At 43.3% G+C, this 18500-nt stretch overlaps 2 protein-coding genes and 2 long non-coding RNA genes across 6 annotated transcripts; 2 read left to right on the top strand and 2 right to left on the bottom strand.

The window, feature by feature from the left end:
- Positions 1-1933: 1933 nt before the first annotated feature.
- Positions 1934-2529, top strand: LOC125561057. The gene is made up of 2 exons (XR_007307071.1): positions 1934-2118; positions 2460-2529. It is a non-coding gene; the product is annotated as an uncharacterized LOC125561057 (long non-coding RNA).
- A 20-nt stretch (positions 2530-2549) lies between these two features.
- On the bottom strand, positions 2550-5611 carry LOC5521244 (D-aminoacyl-tRNA deacylase 1). 2 transcript variants are annotated; one of them, XM_001641113.3, is made up of 6 exons: positions 5469-5611; positions 4857-4947; positions 4685-4784; positions 4477-4609; positions 3796-3896; positions 2550-2695 (listed from the first exon to the last, which is right to left on the bottom strand). In XM_001641113.3, exons 1-6 carry the CDS (start codon positions 5509-5511, stop codon positions 2627-2629), a joined length of 537 nt encoding a protein of 178 aa, XP_001641163.3. In that variant the 5' UTR covers positions 5512-5611; the 3' UTR covers positions 2550-2626. The 2 variants fall into 2 exon arrangements, with proteins under 2 accessions (XP_001641163.3, XP_048580045.1); XM_048724088.1 differs by having other exon boundaries at positions 5491-5593.
- A 105-nt stretch (positions 5612-5716) lies between these two features.
- Positions 5717-18279, top strand: LOC116620811. The gene is made up of 3 exons (XR_007307070.1): positions 5717-6923; positions 15483-15732; positions 18047-18279. It is a non-coding gene; the product is annotated as an uncharacterized LOC116620811 (long non-coding RNA).
- On the bottom strand, positions 10594-12847 carry LOC116620812. 2 transcript variants are annotated; one of them, XR_004297235.2, is made up of 3 exons: positions 12237-12847; positions 11654-11934; positions 10594-10828 (listed from the first exon to the last, which is right to left on the bottom strand). XR_004297235.2 is itself a non-coding variant. In XM_048724090.1 (2 exons), exons 1-2 carry the CDS (start codon positions 11898-11900, stop codon positions 10719-10721), a joined length of 357 nt encoding a protein of 118 aa, XP_048580047.1. In that variant the 5' UTR covers positions 11901-12084; the 3' UTR covers positions 10594-10718. The 2 variants fall into 2 exon arrangements, 1 of the variants encoding a protein (XP_048580047.1); XM_048724090.1 differs by lacking the exon at positions 12237-12847 and having other exon boundaries at positions 11654-12084.
- Positions 18280-18500: the final 221 nt, after the last annotated feature.

Genomic DNA, 18500 nt, shown 5'->3' with positions numbered 1-18500 from the left:
CCTGCACAAGGTGTGGATAGGTAAGGGTCACCCTGCACAAGGTGTGGATAGGTAAGGGTTACCCTGCACAAGGTGTGGATAGGTAAGGGTCACCCTGCACAAGGTGTGGATAGGTAAGGGTCACCCTGCACAAGGTGTGGATAGGTAAGGGTCACCCTGCACATGGTGTGGATAGGTATGGTCACCCTACACAAGGTGTGGATAGGTAAGGGTTACCCTGCACAAGGTGTAGATAGGTAAGGGTTACCCTACACAAGGTGTGGATAGGTAAGGATTACCCTGCACTAGGTGTGGATAGGTAAGGGTTACCCTACACAAGGTGTGGATAGGTAAGGGTCACCCTGCACATGGTGTGGATGGGTAAGGGTCACCCTACACAAGGTGTGGATAGGTAAGGGTTACCCTACACAAGGTGTGGATAGGTAAGGGTTACCCTACACAAGGTGTAGATAGGTAAGGGTTACCCTGCACAAGGTATGGATAGGTAAGGGTCACCCTGTACAAGGTGTGGATAGGTAAGGGTCACCCTGCACAAGGTGTGGATAGGTAAGGATTACCCTGCACTAGGTGTGGATAGGTAAGGGTTACCCTGCACATGGTGTGGATAGGTAAGGGTCACCCTGCACAAGGTGTGGATAGGTAAGGGTTACCCTGCACCAGGTGTGGATAGGTAAGGGTCACCCTGCCCAAGGTGTGGATAGGTAAGGGTTACCCTGCACTAGGTGTGGAAAGGTAAGGGTTACCCTGCACTAGGTGTGGATAGGTTATGGTTACCCTACACAAGGTGTGGATAGGTAAGGGTTACCCTGCACCAGGTGTGGATAGGTAAGGGTTACCCTGCACAAGGTGTGGGTAGGTAAGGGTTACCCTGCACAAGGTGTGGATAGGTAAGGGTTACCCTGCACAAGGTGTGGATAGGTAAGGGTTACCCTGCACAAGGTGTGGATAGGTAAGGGTTACCCTGCACTAGGTGTGGATAGGTAAGGGTTACCCTACACAAGGTGTAGATAGGTAAGGGTTACCCTGCACAAGGTGTGGATAGGTAAGGGTTACCCTGCACAAGGTGTGGATAGGTAAGGGTCACCCTGCACAAGGTGTGGATAGGTTATGGTTACCCTACACAAGGTGTGGATAGGTAAGGGTTACCCTCCACCAGGTGTGGATAGGTAAGGGTTACCCTGCACAAGGTGTGGGTAGGTAAGGGTTACCCTGCACTAGTTGTGGATAGGTAAGGGTTACCCTGCACAAGGTGTGGATAGGTAAGGGTTACCCTGCACTAGTTGTGGATAGGTAAGGGTCACCCTGCACAAGGTGTGGATAGGTAAGGGTCACCCTGCACAAGGTGTGGATAGGTAAGGGTCACCCTGTACAAGGTGTGGATAGGTAAGGGTTACCCTGCACAAGGTGTGGATAGGTAAGGGTTACCCTGCACTAGGTGTGGATAGGTTATGGTTACCCTACACAAGGTGTCGATAGGTAAGGGTTACCCTGCACTAGGTGTGGATAGGTAAGGGTTACCCTGCACTAGGTGTGGATAGGTAAGGGTTACCCTGCACTAGGTGTGGATACGTAAGGGTCACCCTGCACAAGGTGTTGATAGGTAAGGGTTACCCTACACAAGGTGTGAATAGGTAAGGGTTATCCTGCACAAGGTGTGGATAGGGTTTTGGTTACCCTGCACAAGGTGTGGATAGGTAAGGGTTACCCTGCACAAGGTGTGGATAGGTAAGGGTCACCCTGCACTAGGTGTGGATAGGTAAGGGTCACCCTGCACAAGGTGTGGATAGGTAAGGGTTACCCTGCACTAGGTGTGGATAGGTAAGGGTTACCCTGCACAAGGTGTGGATAGGTAAGGGTTACCCTACACAAGGTGTGGATAGGTTATGGTTACCCTACACAAGGTGTGGATAGGTAAGGGTCACCCTACACAAGGTGTGGATAGGTAAGGGTCACCCTGCACAAGGTGTGGATAGGTAAGGGTTACCCTACACAAGGTGTGGATAGGTAAGGGTCACCCTGCACAAGGTGTGGATAGGTAAGGGTTACCCTGCACAAGGTGTTGATAGGTAAGGGTCACCCTGCACAAGGTGTGGATAGGTAAGGGTTACCCTATACAAGGTGTGGATAGGTAAGGGTTACCCTATACAAGGTGTGGATAGGTAAGGGTCACCCTATACAAGGTGTGGATAGGTAAGGGTTACCCTATACAAGGTGTGGATAGGTAAGGGTTACCCTGCACAAGGTGTGGATAGGTTATGGTCACCCTGCACAAGGTGTGGATAGGTAAGGGTTACCCTACACAAGGTGTGGATAGGTAAGGGTTACCCTGCACAAGGTGTGGATAGGTTATGGTCACCCTACACAAGGTGTGGATAGGTAAGGGTTACCCTACACAAGGTGTGGATAGGTTATGGTCACCCTACACAAGGTGTGGATAGGTAAGGGTTACCCTATACAAGGTGTGTTGTTAATGCTGTAGTGTGCCTGCTTCTTATGTTTACTGATGTAAATACAAAAATATGCAAACAACAATGACTGCTTTCCTGAAATTCTATTCAAATGGTTTTTTTTAATATATTCTAATTAAACTGTTTTCTACAACAAAATCTAAAGTAAATTAATGTAGTCATGGTGCTTCAGAATCTCCTCCCCCAGAAGCTTCATCATTTCCTTGTCTGGACTTGTCTGCAGAGTCCTAAGATTAAAGAGAAAAAATATATGAGTGCATTCAAATCTTCACTTATGAATACTCCTGTTGAATGATGGCTTTACATCTCAGCAGGGATAAAGCAAAGGGTTGGTAGAGGCAGATAACACACTTAAGTCTCTTATGCAGTTCTTCCCATCTTCTGTCATTCAATGTGTTTCAGCTAAAAAGATACATACTTCAGCTAAACAGAAAGATTGCTTTCTTAAGCTCAACGTTCTTCTCTCCAAGAAAGCAAATAAGAAATAAACACGAATCCATCTCAAAAAGCTGTCACATTGTATCTAGAAGTCCAGATCCAGGGGTCAGAGTTTTCTGGGTGGTGACAGATTTCTTCCTGATTGTGGAAGATTTTTCAGAACCAAAAGCAACTATAACAACCAAAGAGATAAAGTGGTTCAACAGGAAGACACTACCAGGAGACTGGAAGTGTGAATGCAAAGCTTTGATAGGCTGGGATTTGTTATGTGTATTAAAAATTTGTGGAACTTTTCTTTCCATTTATGATTGCTTGAAACTAAACACCTGTTTAAAAGGGAACCAAACATGAAAATTCTGTTTAAAAAAACCTGCAACACTCTGACCACACAGGACCCCATTATCTGGAAAATGGCCAAGTGCAAACACAGACAAGTTTACAGTGTACATTTTCTTTATAGACCGTAAAACTTTAAAATTTAAAATTATTCATTTTTGTGTTTGGTAGGGTTAAACTCTATCAGATACAGTGCATTTCAATATCTGGCCCCATTTTTTTTCCCTACCATTGTCCTAGTTGCCATCTGGGTATCTCGATTCCACATTGTAAACCCAGGGCCACACCTCACAAGCACGTACCCAGGATTTCTAAAGGGGGTGCACAGTAAAATATGGTATCATATGGAGAGAGAATAAAATTTGTGAAAATCCTTTGATAAGAAATTACCCACTGTTGGGTGGCACCCCCTTGTGTACACCACCTGCCTCACCTTTTAACCCTGATCTTTTAACATTTCTTATACTAGGGAAGCACATCCACATTGGGTATTGGCTTATAGTCTTAAATAGTCACAGCATTTTGTAGAGTAGCAAATTGCTAGTAACAGTACCTGTTGGTTTTTATGATTCTTTTGTATGGGTGCTTCAAGGTTAATTGTTACTGGACCATCATTTTGTATATCCACTTGCATGTAAGCACCAAATATTCCATCTGAAGAAAGTATAGAATACATGCAATAGGCATATAAATATCATAGGTGGCACACCCGGGGTGATTGGGGCCAGGGAGTCTCTGGAAAATTAAAAGAGGGGCTTTCTGAGCTGTTAAACCTTCATTTCAAAACTTGAGGCTTAAATAAATGGCCACTTATTGCCCTATCTTTATGGATTTTGCCTGAGCTTCCCAGCAGGTGCAGATCTAGGGGGGTAGTTTTGCAGTTTTTGGCATTTTTCTGTGCTGTTTCTGTGTGTGGTTTTTGCACCCCCCCCCCCCCTCCAACCCCTTACGCCCCCCTCCTAGGGGCAGGCCCTGCCCCCTTATTTTCAGATATTTGGATTAAAAATAACAAAATACGGACATCCACAGAAGGACAATGAATGACCCGCCTTTCTTGAAACCCTTGTTTCAACCCACACACCAGCTCTACCCTGAATGTTTGTAGTTTTTGACCAAAAATTGGCCCATGCACAGGTACATGTGCAGATGTGCACACCAGTGGTATTCAAGTTTTGAATAAAGGGTTATCATAGTTTTGACTTGGTTACATTTGAATGGCTGTGCATAAACATACCTTTAATAGCTTCAGGTTTATATGATTTTCTCATCTGCTGTAAAAACTCTTCATAGAATTGTTTGCTGTCATCACCTCCCATGGCTAAATGAAAATCCAACTTGTTTCCTTTTAAGATATTATATAATGTGAACTAAAGAAGAGAAAAAATATACTTTAATTCGAATTTTGCAGGTGGTAATTTCATTAGCATTTAAGCTGCACCCACCTGGCTGATACACAATACTTCATATTCCTTATCCATAACGTTTTTCTTCCACCTCTTTCCATTGTCATCAAAGACTCTCAAATTTAATATTTTTCTAACCCTGAAAATGGGGAAGTACAGGAAAATATCAAGCAAACATATCTGGAAGTACTAATGTTGTGATTTTCCTTACATGTATTCCATCTCTCCAGTTGTGTCATCTCTTGATATACCTAGCAGTACACATAGGCCTTTTCCTATTGAGCTGATAACTTCTCCTTCCACTATAAAAGCAAACAAAAATTCTCAAAATCGTATTTTAATATTCTTTATCTTACACTGCATGGTGTGTGAAATTGAATAATAATATAGTTTTTTGTATTGTCTTCTTGATCGTAAAAGCACAAGGAAGTTGTGTTAAAACCAGTTATTTTGAGGGGTTGAATGATTCATCACCTTCTAATAAGAGATTTTGTATAATTATAAACTCCTTAGATCCACCAAAAATCTTGAGAAACACATTCAAAAATTATTTTTAAAATGATGTTTTCTTATTTAGTTACTTTATTTTAAGTAACTTAATATAAATAAAGTACAAAATAATTCTGTCAATACAAAATAATTATATTAAAGTTCTTATAACCTTTCACTTATAACAATCTAGCCAAAAGAAAGAATGCTAAGCTTTGAAATTCTGAAAAGGGAATTGAATTTGATTGAAATTTGAATCGACCAAATCTAACAATTCTGAAAGTTTGGCCTCTGTTGCTATGGCTATAATAAGAAAATGTATATAACATAGTACCTGTCACACTAGCTTTACTCACTCGCTGAATAATCGCCCGCATTTTGTAAATAATGCAGTAATTTTTAATCTGAAATTGACAGTTATTGAGAAAATTGATAAATTGATGTCATTTGATCAGCGGCTGTCCAATGTGGATATGCGCCAGTACATATGCGTAGCGACATGTATTAATCAGCTGGCTCCGAAAGTTAGGAGAATTGAGACAAGTGATCAGAAAGTCTTCAATAATTCCCACGAGACAAGACTGCGAACATGGCGTTCGGTTTGTTTGTTGGTGCGATTGCTCTGTGGTATCACGTCTCGGCTTTCTGCTTTCTACTAAGCTACTTCGTGTCACAGTTATAACGGAGGAAAGCCATTCAGTGGTTTCTGAGATATCAAAGAGGGCCGAAGAGTTTCAATTGCCCGATCGAGCGCTGTAAAGAGAAATATATTTCACAAACCTTTTCTGGTCGATGAATCTCAGGTGGGACAACAAACAAAATGGATATCACTGAAAGGAACCGTACTTTACGGCTCACAGAGAATTAATTGGACTTGGTTTCTTTGTTTAGAAAAATCAGAAGCACTTTGCGAAAAAAAGTGGAGAGTTGCTCGTCTTCAACAAAAGAAAAGGCCACGTTGGGCCTTCGCACAAAAGGCGTTCAAAAGTAAACAAATGAATCGGAAAAGAGAAAAACAGTTCTAGTCAAGTCCAAGCATCACTCGGAACTTTAAAATGGACATAGCTATCTTCAAAGTCAATTTGTACCCAGAGGTCCGTGTGTTTTATGTGAAACACCCACGATTCCCGCTCTTTTTACGGATGAGAAGATTTATGCGTGAGACAGGTGTAAGTTGTATATTTGAACTATAGAATAGTGGCGAACAAAAAAAAACTGCCCAATTATCGCGGATAAACTTGTTATTTTGCTATCAGGAGAAATACATCAACTAACTATGGCCGGTTGCAATTCTTGATGTAATTATATCTAAAACGCGTCATGCAATGGTTTTCTAGCCACTCTAGTACATATAAAGTTCCTGAGATATGATATAAGAGAAAGATCTATTGACTCCTAGCTAAAAAATATGAACGTGAAAGCTATATTGAACTAACTGAGTAAAATTATCTTTCTTAAAATTTCTGTTAACAAAAATCGATAACAATTCTTTGTGACATACGATAGACATTTTGCATCTTTGTGTAAATAAAACAATGAAACGCGCGTGCCGAATTGATTATGTGTGTTGTTAAGAGCCAACCACGGATTATAACCAGGATCATTTACAATTTACATGAATTAAATGAAGTCATAAAAGCGACGCTTCAGAAGCGAACGAACAAACGTTTACCGTACTAATAAAGAGGATATGTTTATACGGGCGAATTCTGACAACAACTTCAACGCATTTGGTGGAGGGGGGGTGAGCTAGAAAAGATGCCGATGTATATTGTTCTATATGAAAATGGTAAGGCAATTTTGTACCTTGATAATTATAAAGGATAAAGTGATGTTGCGAAAAGAACGCCTTATAAAAGACATTGACCGTACAATTTATTATTTACAATTAAGGGCGAAGAGTCGTCTTCCGACTTCGTCGGACCGATTATCGTATTAGAATTTTTTGAAACAGCTGCGAGCCTCTGCTCCTTCTGTGGAGAGAAAACGTGCCCGACACCAAAACGTGTATCAGTAGAACTCGAATTCGAACTGGGGGGAGGGATATATGATGATGCATATTTTGGAAAAGGTCAAATTCGTACCTAAATTATGAACAACAGTATTTATCAGGTAAAAAGTTGTATACTGTTGTTCATTGTGAGGCGCGCTACCGTGGTCGCCTTGACAAATTTGTCAAGAAGGCAATTTAGGATTCGAGTAAACTGCATCCCGATTGCTTTTGTGCGCATCACAACAATTATATGTAGTTCTTGTCAATCAAACCTGTGCAGTGGCGGGTCCAGCTGTCAAAGGGCGGCTCAATCTAAAAAAACTATTCCAAATCTGCTCCTAAGGACACGCATTATAACCTGCGGAATAACCCCTGGATCCGCCACTGCTATGATATAAAGTTGCGCGATCCACTTCCTCCTTCCGAGGGCAAACGAGCAGTACCGAGTTTTGATTTGTTCGGGAAGAGTTAGTTATTAGAATACACAAACACGTTTAACGCCTTTGCGAATGCGTTCTAAACTAAAATCATTTCGATAGAATCTACTGTTAACCAACTATATATAACAAAGAAGGAGGATGGCGAAAAATGGGGGGGGGGGGGGGTGAGGAGATAGGAGGAAGAGCGGGAAAAGGAGGAGGTGGGGAGAAGGTGTGAGAGAAAGGAGGTGGGAGGGGGTGAGAAGAAGGTGTGAGAGAAAGGAGGTGGGGAGAAGAAGGTGTGAGAGAAAGGAGGTGGGGAGAAGGAGGTGTGAGAGAAAGGAGGAGGGGGAGGTGGTGGGGAAAAGGAGGTGTGAGAGAAAGGAGGTGGGGAGGAGGAGGTGGGGAGAAGGAGGTGTGAGAGAAAGGAGGTGGGGGTGAGAAGGAGGAGGAAAAGGAGGTGTGAGAGAAAGGAGGTGGGGGGGTGAGAAGGAGGTGGTGGGTGAGAAAAGAGGTGGGGGGGTGAGAAGGAAGTGGTGGGGGAGAAAAGAGGTGGGCGGGGGTGAAAAGGAGGTTGTGGGGGAGAAAGGAGGTGGGGGGTGAGAAGGAGGTGGTGGGGAGAAAGGAGTTGGGAGGGGGGTGAGAAGGAGGTTGCGGGGGAGAAAGGAGGTGGGGGGGTGAGAAGGAGGTGGTGGGGAGAAAGGAGTTGGGGCGTGGGAAGGAGGTTGCTGGGGAGAAAGGAGGTGGGGGGTGAGAAGGAGGTGGTGGGGGAGAAAAGAGGTGGGGGGTGCGAAGGAGGTGGTGGGGGAGAAAGGAGGTGGTAGGGTGAGAAAGGAGGTGGGGGGTGAGAAGGAGGTGTTAGGGGAGAAAACAGGTGGGGGGTGCGAAGGAGGTGGTGGGGGAGAAAGGAGTTAGGGGGGTGAGAAGGAGGTGGTGGGGGAGAAAGGAGGTGGGGGGGGTGAGAAGGAGGTGGTGGGGGAGAAAAGAGGTGGGGGGTGCGAAGGAGGTGGTGGGGGAGAAAGGAGGTGGTAGGGTGAGAAAGGAGGTGGGGGGTGAGAAGGAGGTGTTAGGGGAGAAAACAGGTGGGGGGTGCGAAGGAGGTGGTGGGGGAGAAAGGAGTTAGGGGGGTGAGAAGGAGGTGGTGGGGGAGAAAGGAGGTGGGGGGGGTGAGAAGGAGGTGGTGGGAGAGAAAGGAGGTGGTGGGTGAGAAGGAGGTGGTGGGAGAGAAAGGAGGTGGGGGGTGAGAAGGAGGTGGTGGGGGAGAAAGGAGTTGGGGGGTAAGAAGGAGGTTGCGGGGGAGAAAGGAGGTGGGGGGTGAGAAGGAGGTGTTAGGGGAGAAAACAGGTGGGGGGTGCGAAGTAGGTGGTGGGGGAGAAAGGAGTTAGGGGGGTGAGAAGGAGGTGGTGGGGGAGAAAGGAGGTGGGGGGGTGAGAAGGAGGTGGTGAGGGAGAAAGGAGTTGGGGGGTGAGAAGGAGGTTGCGGGGGAGAAAGGAGGTGGTGGGTGAGAAGGAGGTGGTGGGAGAGAAAGGAGGTGGGGGGGGTGAAATGGAGGTGGTGGGAGAGAAAGGTGGGGGGGGGTGAGAAGGAGGTGGTGGGGAGAAAGGAGGTGGGGGTGAGAAGGAGGTGGTGGGAGAGAAAGGAGGTGGTGTGTGAGAAGGAGGTGGTGGGAGAGATAGGAGGTGGGGGTGAGAAGGAGGTGGTGGGGAAGAAAGAAGGTGGGGGTGAGAAGGAGGTTGCGGGAGAGAAAGGATGTGGGGGGGGGGGTGAGAAGGAGGTGGTGGGAGAGAAAGGAGGTGGGGGGGTGAGAAGGAGGTTGCGGGGGAGAAAGGAGGTGGGGGGGTGAGAAGGAGGTGGTGGGGGAGAAAGGAGGTGGTGGGTGAGAAGGAGGTGGTGGGGGAGGAAGGGGGGGTGAGAAGGAGGTGGTGGGGAGAAAGGAGGTGGGGGTGAGAAGGAGGTGGTGGGAGAGAAAGGAGGTGGGGGGTGAGAAGAAGGTGGTGGGGGAGAAAGGAGGTGGGGGGTGAGAAGGAGGTGGTGGGGGAGAAAAGAGGTGGGGGGTGAGAAGGAGGTGGTGGGAGAGAAAGGAGTTGGGGGGGTGAGAAGAAGGTGGTGGGAGAGAAAGGAGGTGGGGGTGAGAAGGAGTTGGGGGGGTGAGAAGGAGGTGGTGGGTGAGAAAGTAGGTGGGGGGTCGAGAAGGAGATGGTGGCAGAGAAAGGAGTTGGTGGGGGGGGGGGTGAGAAGGAGGTGGTGGGGGAGACAGGAGGTGGGGGGTGAGAAGGAGGTGGTGGGGAGAAAGGAGGTGGGGGGGTGAGAATGAGGTGGTGGGAGAGAAAGGAGGTGGTGGGGTGAGAAGGAGGTGGTGGGGGAGAAAGGAGGGGGAGGGTGAGAAGAAGGTGGTGGGGAGAAAGGAGGTGGGGGGTGAGAAGGAGGTGGTGGGGAGAAAGGAGGTGGTGGGTGAGAAGGAGGTGTTGGGAGAGAAAGGAGGTGGGGGTGAGAAGGAGGTGGTGGGGGAGAAAGGAGGTGGGGGGTGAGAAGGAGGTGGTGGGGGAGAAAAGAGATGGGGGGTGCGAAGGAGGTGGTAGGAGAGAAAGGAGGTGGGGGGTGAGAAGGAGGTGGTGGGAGAAAAAAGGAGGTGGGGGGTTAGAAGGAAGTGGTGGGGGAGAAAAGAGGTGGAGGGTGAGAAGGAAGTGGTGGGAGAGAAAGGAGTTGGGGGGTTGAGAAGGAGGTGGTGGGGGAGAAAAGAGGTGGGGGTACTAAACGGCTTGTTTTGACTCGCAACAGCACAAAAGCCGATTGCAATCGCCCTACATGAGTATTTTTTTTTCTTGGGCCGAAATACCAGCATGTCACTAGATACCCGTTGGTCACACCTTAGTGTTCGGGGTAGTAACTGGCAACCAGGGTATTTAACACGTCACCAGCACGTCACGTCACCTCCATGTCACGTCACCAACACGTCAGGTCATGTACCTGACACGTCACGTGATCGATACGTCTCTATCTTCGATAGTTGTACGGAAAATATTCGCGTTTTCAGAGAAAAAACACTATAAGGAAAAGAATTTAATTTTCTCATGATTCTGTTAATTTTTTTTAATCAAATAAGTTACAAAAGTTACATAAATACAACATTTGATAAATAAATGTATGAATACAACATTTCTACCACATCTCATCATGCTTGCCTGCCGTGATACCAACGTGCGCTCGGAATCACCGTGGCAACGGGCTTATTGTCCGTCCCTCGAACAGTCGTCGGGCTTGCCATTGCTTTGACTGGGATACCTAAAAATGATAAAAGGCATATTAAAAAAAGGCGATTGGACTGTATGTGACAAGACACACGTTGTTAACTACAGACCCTGTTAAAGTCGAGGGGGAAATCCGTGTACCCTTTTCGCGACAGCATTAGAATTTCGAATTCGGATATGTTTTAGCTTTGGGAGTTATTCACTTATTATGATCGTTACGAACTTCGCGTCAAATATTACTGAGATCACACTGCACCCGCATAACAAATATATGATATGGCCCCTTCCCCAACTACAAAGGATGTGGCCATTTTCGCACCCTGTTTGTTGATGCTTTGAGTATTAGATAATTGCAAGAGATCGTGATATATCATGGTCTCTTGATAATTGCGGATGTACCAAGGAAATCGCTTATAAAATGATGTAATTTATCCCGTGGAAATCCCGTTCTCTTGGTCATTAGCCAAGATTTGACCTCAAACATATCTCATGTCTCATATCTCAAACCACTAAGAAAAACACACACGCAAATCTTTACTGAGCATTAAGTGGGTATTCCGAACGCACAGTCTTAGAATAAAGTTCAGAGTCACTGGAGAACGGTTGTAAAACATTTTCAACGCGGAACCCAAGCTCTTAGCTCGTTTGAAACAATACAACGTTTGATGTGACGCCTTAATAAAAAATGTGATAAGCACCGGGGGGTGGGAGGGGGTGGAGAAAAAGTTGTTTAGCAAGTCGGTTCCCAATTTATTATGAATAACATCTAGTAACATCTTTTCTACAAGATGCCTAGTCAAACTAAAGTGTCAGACTATGTTTTCAAATGTATTTCGCAAATACAAATGATTTACAATACCTCGTTGAAGAAAAGAATGCATGGTGATGTTGACGAGGATCACGTGGATCTTTCTCTGCATTCGTAGAATAAAATTACGCGCCATTTGTTTCGCTTTCGCGTCTATCAAAGCCTCCGTACTGGTCCGCGCGACAGCTCTGTTACCCGATTTAACTGTAGGCCTGTAAATTCCAAAGTGCGCGTGTGATTCCAGCGACAGCAGAGGTATTGTGATGCACGCCAGAACGATAAGCACATGAGTCTTCATTTCCCAAGAAAACAAACACCAACGGAATGATTGTCTATAATTGAGTATGGTGAATAAAGACAGGATAAGTAGGATTTAGGTAACATTTTAGTTTCCTATTTTTGCGAGATTAGTCAAGTATGTTAAAATTAACAATAGCTTTTGGTCCTATATTGCTTTTTTTTTTCAAATTTTAGCTTGAGATGTTTTTTTTTCATCAATCAAACTTGTACAAAAAGAACCAAAAAGAACCCTAAAGAATCAAACGACTTACAATGAACTACCTTTTTTAAAGCGTCTTTTTCACTAGTGCGCTTAATACACAATATGTAATTCCTTTGCTTTAGTTCTCCTTACCTTTTACGTTTTTAGTGGGACCTTTTTTGACGTGTCCAAACACTCCAAACTCTAGACTGACTTTAGCTCTTGGTGGACTGTTTTAATACGCTTTGTGAAGAAAGTGTTTCTATTTTTTAGGGCAAGCGGATGGGATTGGCTCTTAATTTTGGTGGCAAAAGGAGCCTCTAGAAACTATGTAACGATGCACGTGCAAGTGAGGGGTCTTATATTGGTGATACTGTGGCCGGGGAATTCCATAGTTTGATGCGTTCCGTTATACCTCCGACAATCCCGGAAAGCCATACTCGACTGAGTGAATTCTGCATGGGGTTATCAAGTTTATTTTACAAGACTTGAATATTTTAATACATGTTTATCAATCCGATTGCCGGGCATTTAAAATGGTAAAAACTACTAGCAAATTCTCCTTTTCATTATCGTTAGCTGGATGGATGTTGTAATGTACGTATCATGGTCTTTCATCAACCCTAAAGTTATCGCCTACGCCAATAAAGTACATATTTTAGTGAATTATGAAAACATTTCTCACTTTAGTTTATCAGATACCATCAGTACTAAAATAACCGCAAAATTTTTATCTAAAAAGATAATTAATCGATGGATCGGGGTGTGGTAATGTAAGGGGAAGTGCCAGATTTAGTCCTAGTACCGAAATGAACGCGTGGTTGACCCAAAAACAAAACGGTAGAAAGGAAATACAATTTCTTGTGCTTGTAGATTTTTGGGTAAGGGGTCCGAATCAAAATAATTTCTCTTCTTTATTAGTATAGTGCCGTATAGCCTACGTGTAGCCACTGATTCGCAAATAATATTGGATATTATTCGGCTACACGAAGGCAAAGTGCCGTAGAACTCGAAATATCAAAGACGGTACCTGCATTGTGCAGAGTAACCACTGAAGAACACTAGCTTAGCCGTCTGAATTAAATAGAGGGGGGCACCCAGATACCCCTCCTGAAGTGTAGAAGCCCGCTCGTAACGCCTAACGGGATTGGCTGGATTACCTTATCGTTCTGTTCTTTTGTTTCCCATTGTTTTGTCTGTGGTGCATCAATCCAATGTGGCGAAATCTTCTGATAGCTTCTACATGACTCACATGAATACGTACAATACCTCACATTCAACAGATTCATCTTTTGTAACGTAGGATACACTTATTCTACCCTTGGAATGCTCGACAGATCAAGTGTTTTATTGCAATCCTGAAGTATCCTCCTGGAAAAAAGCTATTTTCGAAAGATCATATAGCTGAAGATATCCTGGGGTATATAAAGTCAACATTATTTTTAATCTGCAAGATCTTCTTTGGAAAGTTCGAGAATTGTACTACGACGCGAGTGGTCTGATAAAATGCCGGCTTCTTCTAACGACAGACTAGCAAACTCATGCAGTTCAATTGTTTTTGGAGTGATTTTAACACTCACCTGCATAAGGTCATCAATTAAGACATGAGCTATGAGCTAAAGTTAACTTTTTTTATATTTAACAATTTTAGGGGGAAGCGTCGTAATAATGTTACATCGAATGTGAAAAATAAATTATAAGATATAAACATAACTTTACCTTTAAATCGAAAGATATTTTCTGAAAGCTTGCTAAAAGCATACCTAATTAAGTGTTGCGTTAAGCTGAGTAAACTTCCCCTCATTCCATGTAAATACTCGAGGGCAGTCTTGCATCTTGAAGCAATGTGACTATTACGCGCCCATTCGCGGCCCTCGCGCGCTCCAGGCGCCATTCAATCCGCAGATCCCGTTTCCTTCCGTGACTAAAGACGTAAATAGTGTTCAGTGTGTGGGCTAACAATGCAATACGTTCTAGACGTGGTAGCTCAAGAAGAAGAGTAGAACAATAGAAATTGATGGAACCCCTCTGCAAATCCGTAAATATACATGCAACAGAATGGGGGAAGGCGGGTTTATTAACACACAAACAAAAGGGGTGGTTTAAAATTCTTACAAACAATTTGTATTAAAAAAAAATATACATATTAATTTGTGTGCATTAAAATTATTTGATCCAGAATTTAGAACCACTACCAATCTACCAACTTGTAACTTTCTTACAAAAAATGCAATAAGTACCCCATCGCACAATTCCCTTGGCTTCGCCCTCGATCTTTTCCTTCTAACAGAGGTCTCTCAGGCGCGAAAAAGTGAGATGGGCTAATGGGTTAATTGGAAAAAACCTATACACTTTGAGTGTTTACAAAAATAAAACTATGTTCCATGCTGCTCAGTCCTCGGAAACAAATTCAAGTGGGACGGAAATCTCTCGCGATACAAGCGACCCACACAACTAAATCTGCGGCAATTACTGTAACAGGTGGACAAACATAACTTTTCTGCAATTCTGCACACTCTAGCGCTTTCTTTTAAAAAAAAATTTTTCACCCAAATCTCGTCTTGGCTATCTCCTGCAAGACGGTGAACTTAAACGTTCTTTGTCACGCATAATGAATATATTATACCCACTTTTACCCGCTAGCGCTTTGACGTTCACTTTATCGAGATGCGTTATACCTTGTTTGCCGTGCACTGTATTAGCTTCCGTCAATATTCCTGTTATGGAAATAATTATTCATGCGAGGGCCGGGCACAAGGAAGCGGCACAGATTTGTTTTATGTTTTGTTGATTTAACGCTTTCGATAAACAAGCGAAGTTTGGGGATAAAAATGACTGTAGAATGGCTAGTCAGCCAGTGCCGGATCACGGAGTTAGTTGGCGATTTCGTATTTTCTAAGGTAAGGTGTGTGAAAGTGTTGTTATCACAGGGGTGCTTTGACAGAGAGTCGAACACTTTCTGCAGTTTATAGCTAGATTTCCTATTTTCTGCTCTTGAGATGAGCAGGAGAATCTCGACCATAACCATCCCGGTAAATTAAATATGATAATCTATAAGATTTCGTTATTTGTTTTCATTTTTTTAAGGGTTTGTAAAGCTTCCAACCGAATCTACACAAGTTTTGTACAGTAGAATCGCCCCAAAAATGGATCCTCATAAGTTCAAGTTTATAGGGCACTCTAGAGCTATAGCAAGACCACAAGATGGGTTGCTGGTGTGTTTTGTTCTGTTTTAAAGAAAGTCAATATCTGAATACTTATATAATGGATCATACTTTTCGAGAAGGCACAAGTAAGCGTGAGTTTTGAACTACCATCTATTGCACTCGTTTTTGTGGGTGTAAGCATGCTGGTAGTAGCGTTGATCCTATGCTGAGGGATGATGTATTTTCCTCCTAGCTCAAACATGAAACACGTCGTTTTTGTGGGTGTAAGCGTGCTGGTAGTAGCAGTTATCCTAGAGGCGCACTTCACAAGAGCGCACTTCGGTATCAACCACCCTGGTGGCAAGCGAGGCCTGGCGGCGGCGATTATCAAGGAAGGCAGGAGAGCCCATAATATCCCCGTCAGGATATCTATCCCAGTGGTGGAAGAGACGGACTGGGCCCCACCAAGGGAGAAGGAGTCTAGACCATGGTGGTCTTGAATGGTGAGACTGGAGAGGACACAGGGTTACCAATAAGGGGACTACATGTCATGAGGGAGGAGGGAGGAGGGAGGGGGATCATGTTTTTTTTTTCTTTTTTCTTTATATTTCCTTATATTTAGAAGCACAATATTTTAGAATAGCTAGAGAGGGCCTTGGTTCACCATTAGACCCGCCAGATGTCAGATTCTGTACTTTTTTGTTCAATAAAAAAAGCAAAATGCAATCAAAGAAATGTCGTAGTTCGATGTTTAACGCCTTTCCGACGAAGCGTATTCTCGAAACGTTCCCAAAACAACAGTTTTCAGAAAGGTGTAGCGTACAGGTGTAACATCATGGAACTTAAACGTTAATGTGTCTTTAACGTGTCTGATTATTGATTCCACCACGCCTACGCAAATCACTTTCTTTTTATCTACAGCGTGTCTATAGTCCAAATAGTCTTAGTTATACCACCAAGTGCTATGTACTCTTATCTACAGCGTGTCTATAGTCCAAATAGTCTTAGTTATACCACCGAGTGCTATGTACCCTTATCTACAGCGTGTCTATAGTCAAAATAGTCTTATTTATACCACCAAGTGCTATGTACTCTTATCTACAGCGTGTCTATAGTCCAAATAGTCTTAATTATGACACCAAGTGCTATGTACCCTTATCTACAGCGTGTCTATAGTCCAAATAGTCTTAGTTATACCACCAAGTGCTATGTACCCTTATCTACAGCGTGTCTATAGTCCAAATAGTCTTAGTTATACCCCAAGTGCTATGTACCCTTATCTACAGCGTGTCTATCAGTCTATAGTCCAAATAGTCTTAGTTATACCACCAAGTGCTATGTACTCTTATCTACAGCGTGTCTATAGTCAAAATAGTCTTATTTATACCACCAAGTGCTATGTGCCTTTATCTACAGCGTGTCTATAGTCGAAATAGTCTTAGTTATACCCCCAAGTGCTATGTACTCTTATCTACAGCGTGTCTATAGTCAAAATAGTCTTAATTATGACACAAGTGCTATGTAGCGTGTCTATAGTCCAAATAGTCTTAGTTATACCACCAAGTGCTATGTACTCTTATCTACAGCGTGTCTATAGTCCAAATAGTCTTAGTTATACCCCCAAGTGCTATGTACTCTTATCTACAGCGTGTCTATAGTCGAAATAGTCTTAGTTATACCACCAAGTGCTATGTACTCTTATCTACAACGTGTCTATAGTCCAAATAGTCTTAGTTATACCCCCAAGTGCTATGTACTCTTATCTACAGCGTGTCTATAGTCCAAATAGTCTTAATTATGACACAAGTGCTATGTACCTTTATCTACAGCGTGTCTATAGTCGAAATAGTCTTAGTTATACCACCAAGTGCTATGTACCCTTATCTACAGCGTGTCTATAGTCCAAATAGTCTTAGTTATACCCCCAAGTGCTATGTACCCTTATCTACAGCGTGTCTATAGTCCAAAAAGTCTTAGTTATACCACCAAGTGCTATGTACCCTTATCTACAGCGTGTCTATAGTCCAAATAGTCTTAGTTATACCCCCAAGTGCTATGTACCCTTATCTACAGCGTGTCTATAGTCCAAATAGTCTTAGTTATACCACCAAGTGCTATGAACTCTTATCTACAGCGTGTCTATAGTCCAAATAGTCTTATTTATACCCCCAAGTACTATGTACCCTTATCTACAGCGTCTCTATAGTCCAAATAGTCTTAGTTATACCACCAAGTGCTATGTACTCTTATCTACAGCGTGTCTATAGTCCAAATAGTCTTAGTTATACCACCAAGTGCTATGTACTCTTATCTACAGCGTGTCTATAGTCCAAATAGTCTTATTTATACCACCAAGTGCTATGTACCCTTTAAAAAAAATACTTGAGAGACTGTAGGGACGAATCTATGGTTGGTAGGAACACTACTTGCATTTAATATTGTTTTCTGTACAAATTAGTTTCATTTCGATGTTAATCTCCTGCTTTGAAAGCAAATCGCTGTTACCATTTACGTATTTCTGAGCAGTAGCTTTAACGGGGGGTGGATTAATATTTTAATAAAAATCCTAGGAATGCTCAATATACCAAAACGGTGAAAGCTCTTTGTATAGTTTCACAGGTTTGTCTCTGTAACGAAAAGGTATCTGTATGCTAGCTGGAGGATGGTTCGATGACATCGAACATCGGCATTTGTATAGTACAAAATTTTTAACTTGTCACAATGTTCAATTGGTTCTCGCATTGTACGTATTGTAAATTATACTCTTTTTCTATCTGCACTAGATACCGTTTGATATAACTGACCTTTTCCTTTCAGGGAGAAGTGAAACTGAAAAAAAAAACCCTAGGATGGATACTACACATGGTGGGAGCCATAACGGAGAGATATGGATGAGGACGTGCAAAGACAATAAGAATTCGTGAACAGCACACTTTTCCCCTTGTAATTCTATTTTAGATAGGATGATAGCATCATTACATTTTTAAAATGGAAATATATTTTCCATCTTAAGTCACAGTGCTTTTTGTGAAATAAAACGTATGAAGATTTGTGCGTAACTTTTCCCTTCACAAATGAAATGTCTCAGCAGCTTTAAACTTAAAGTAATATCGTAGGTTGTTGTGCTGGCAATTATTGGTCCCCCAACTCTATAACGATATAAATGTTATGAAACAAGGAATGGGCGTGGGGCCTAAGGCGTGGTATGTCCCCCATAAGCAAAACATGTCAACACAAAACCGCGCTCCTTTTGGTCCCCCCCCCCCCCCCC

This window comes from Nematostella vectensis, chromosome 2, assembly GCF_932526225.1.
Source record: "Nematostella vectensis chromosome 2, jaNemVect1.1, whole genome shotgun sequence".
NCBI lineage: Eukaryota > Metazoa > Cnidaria > Anthozoa > Actiniaria > Edwardsiidae > Nematostella > Nematostella vectensis.
The sequence above is the reverse complement of the archived record's forward strand: the minus strand, read 5'-3'. Positions and strand labels throughout refer to the sequence as shown.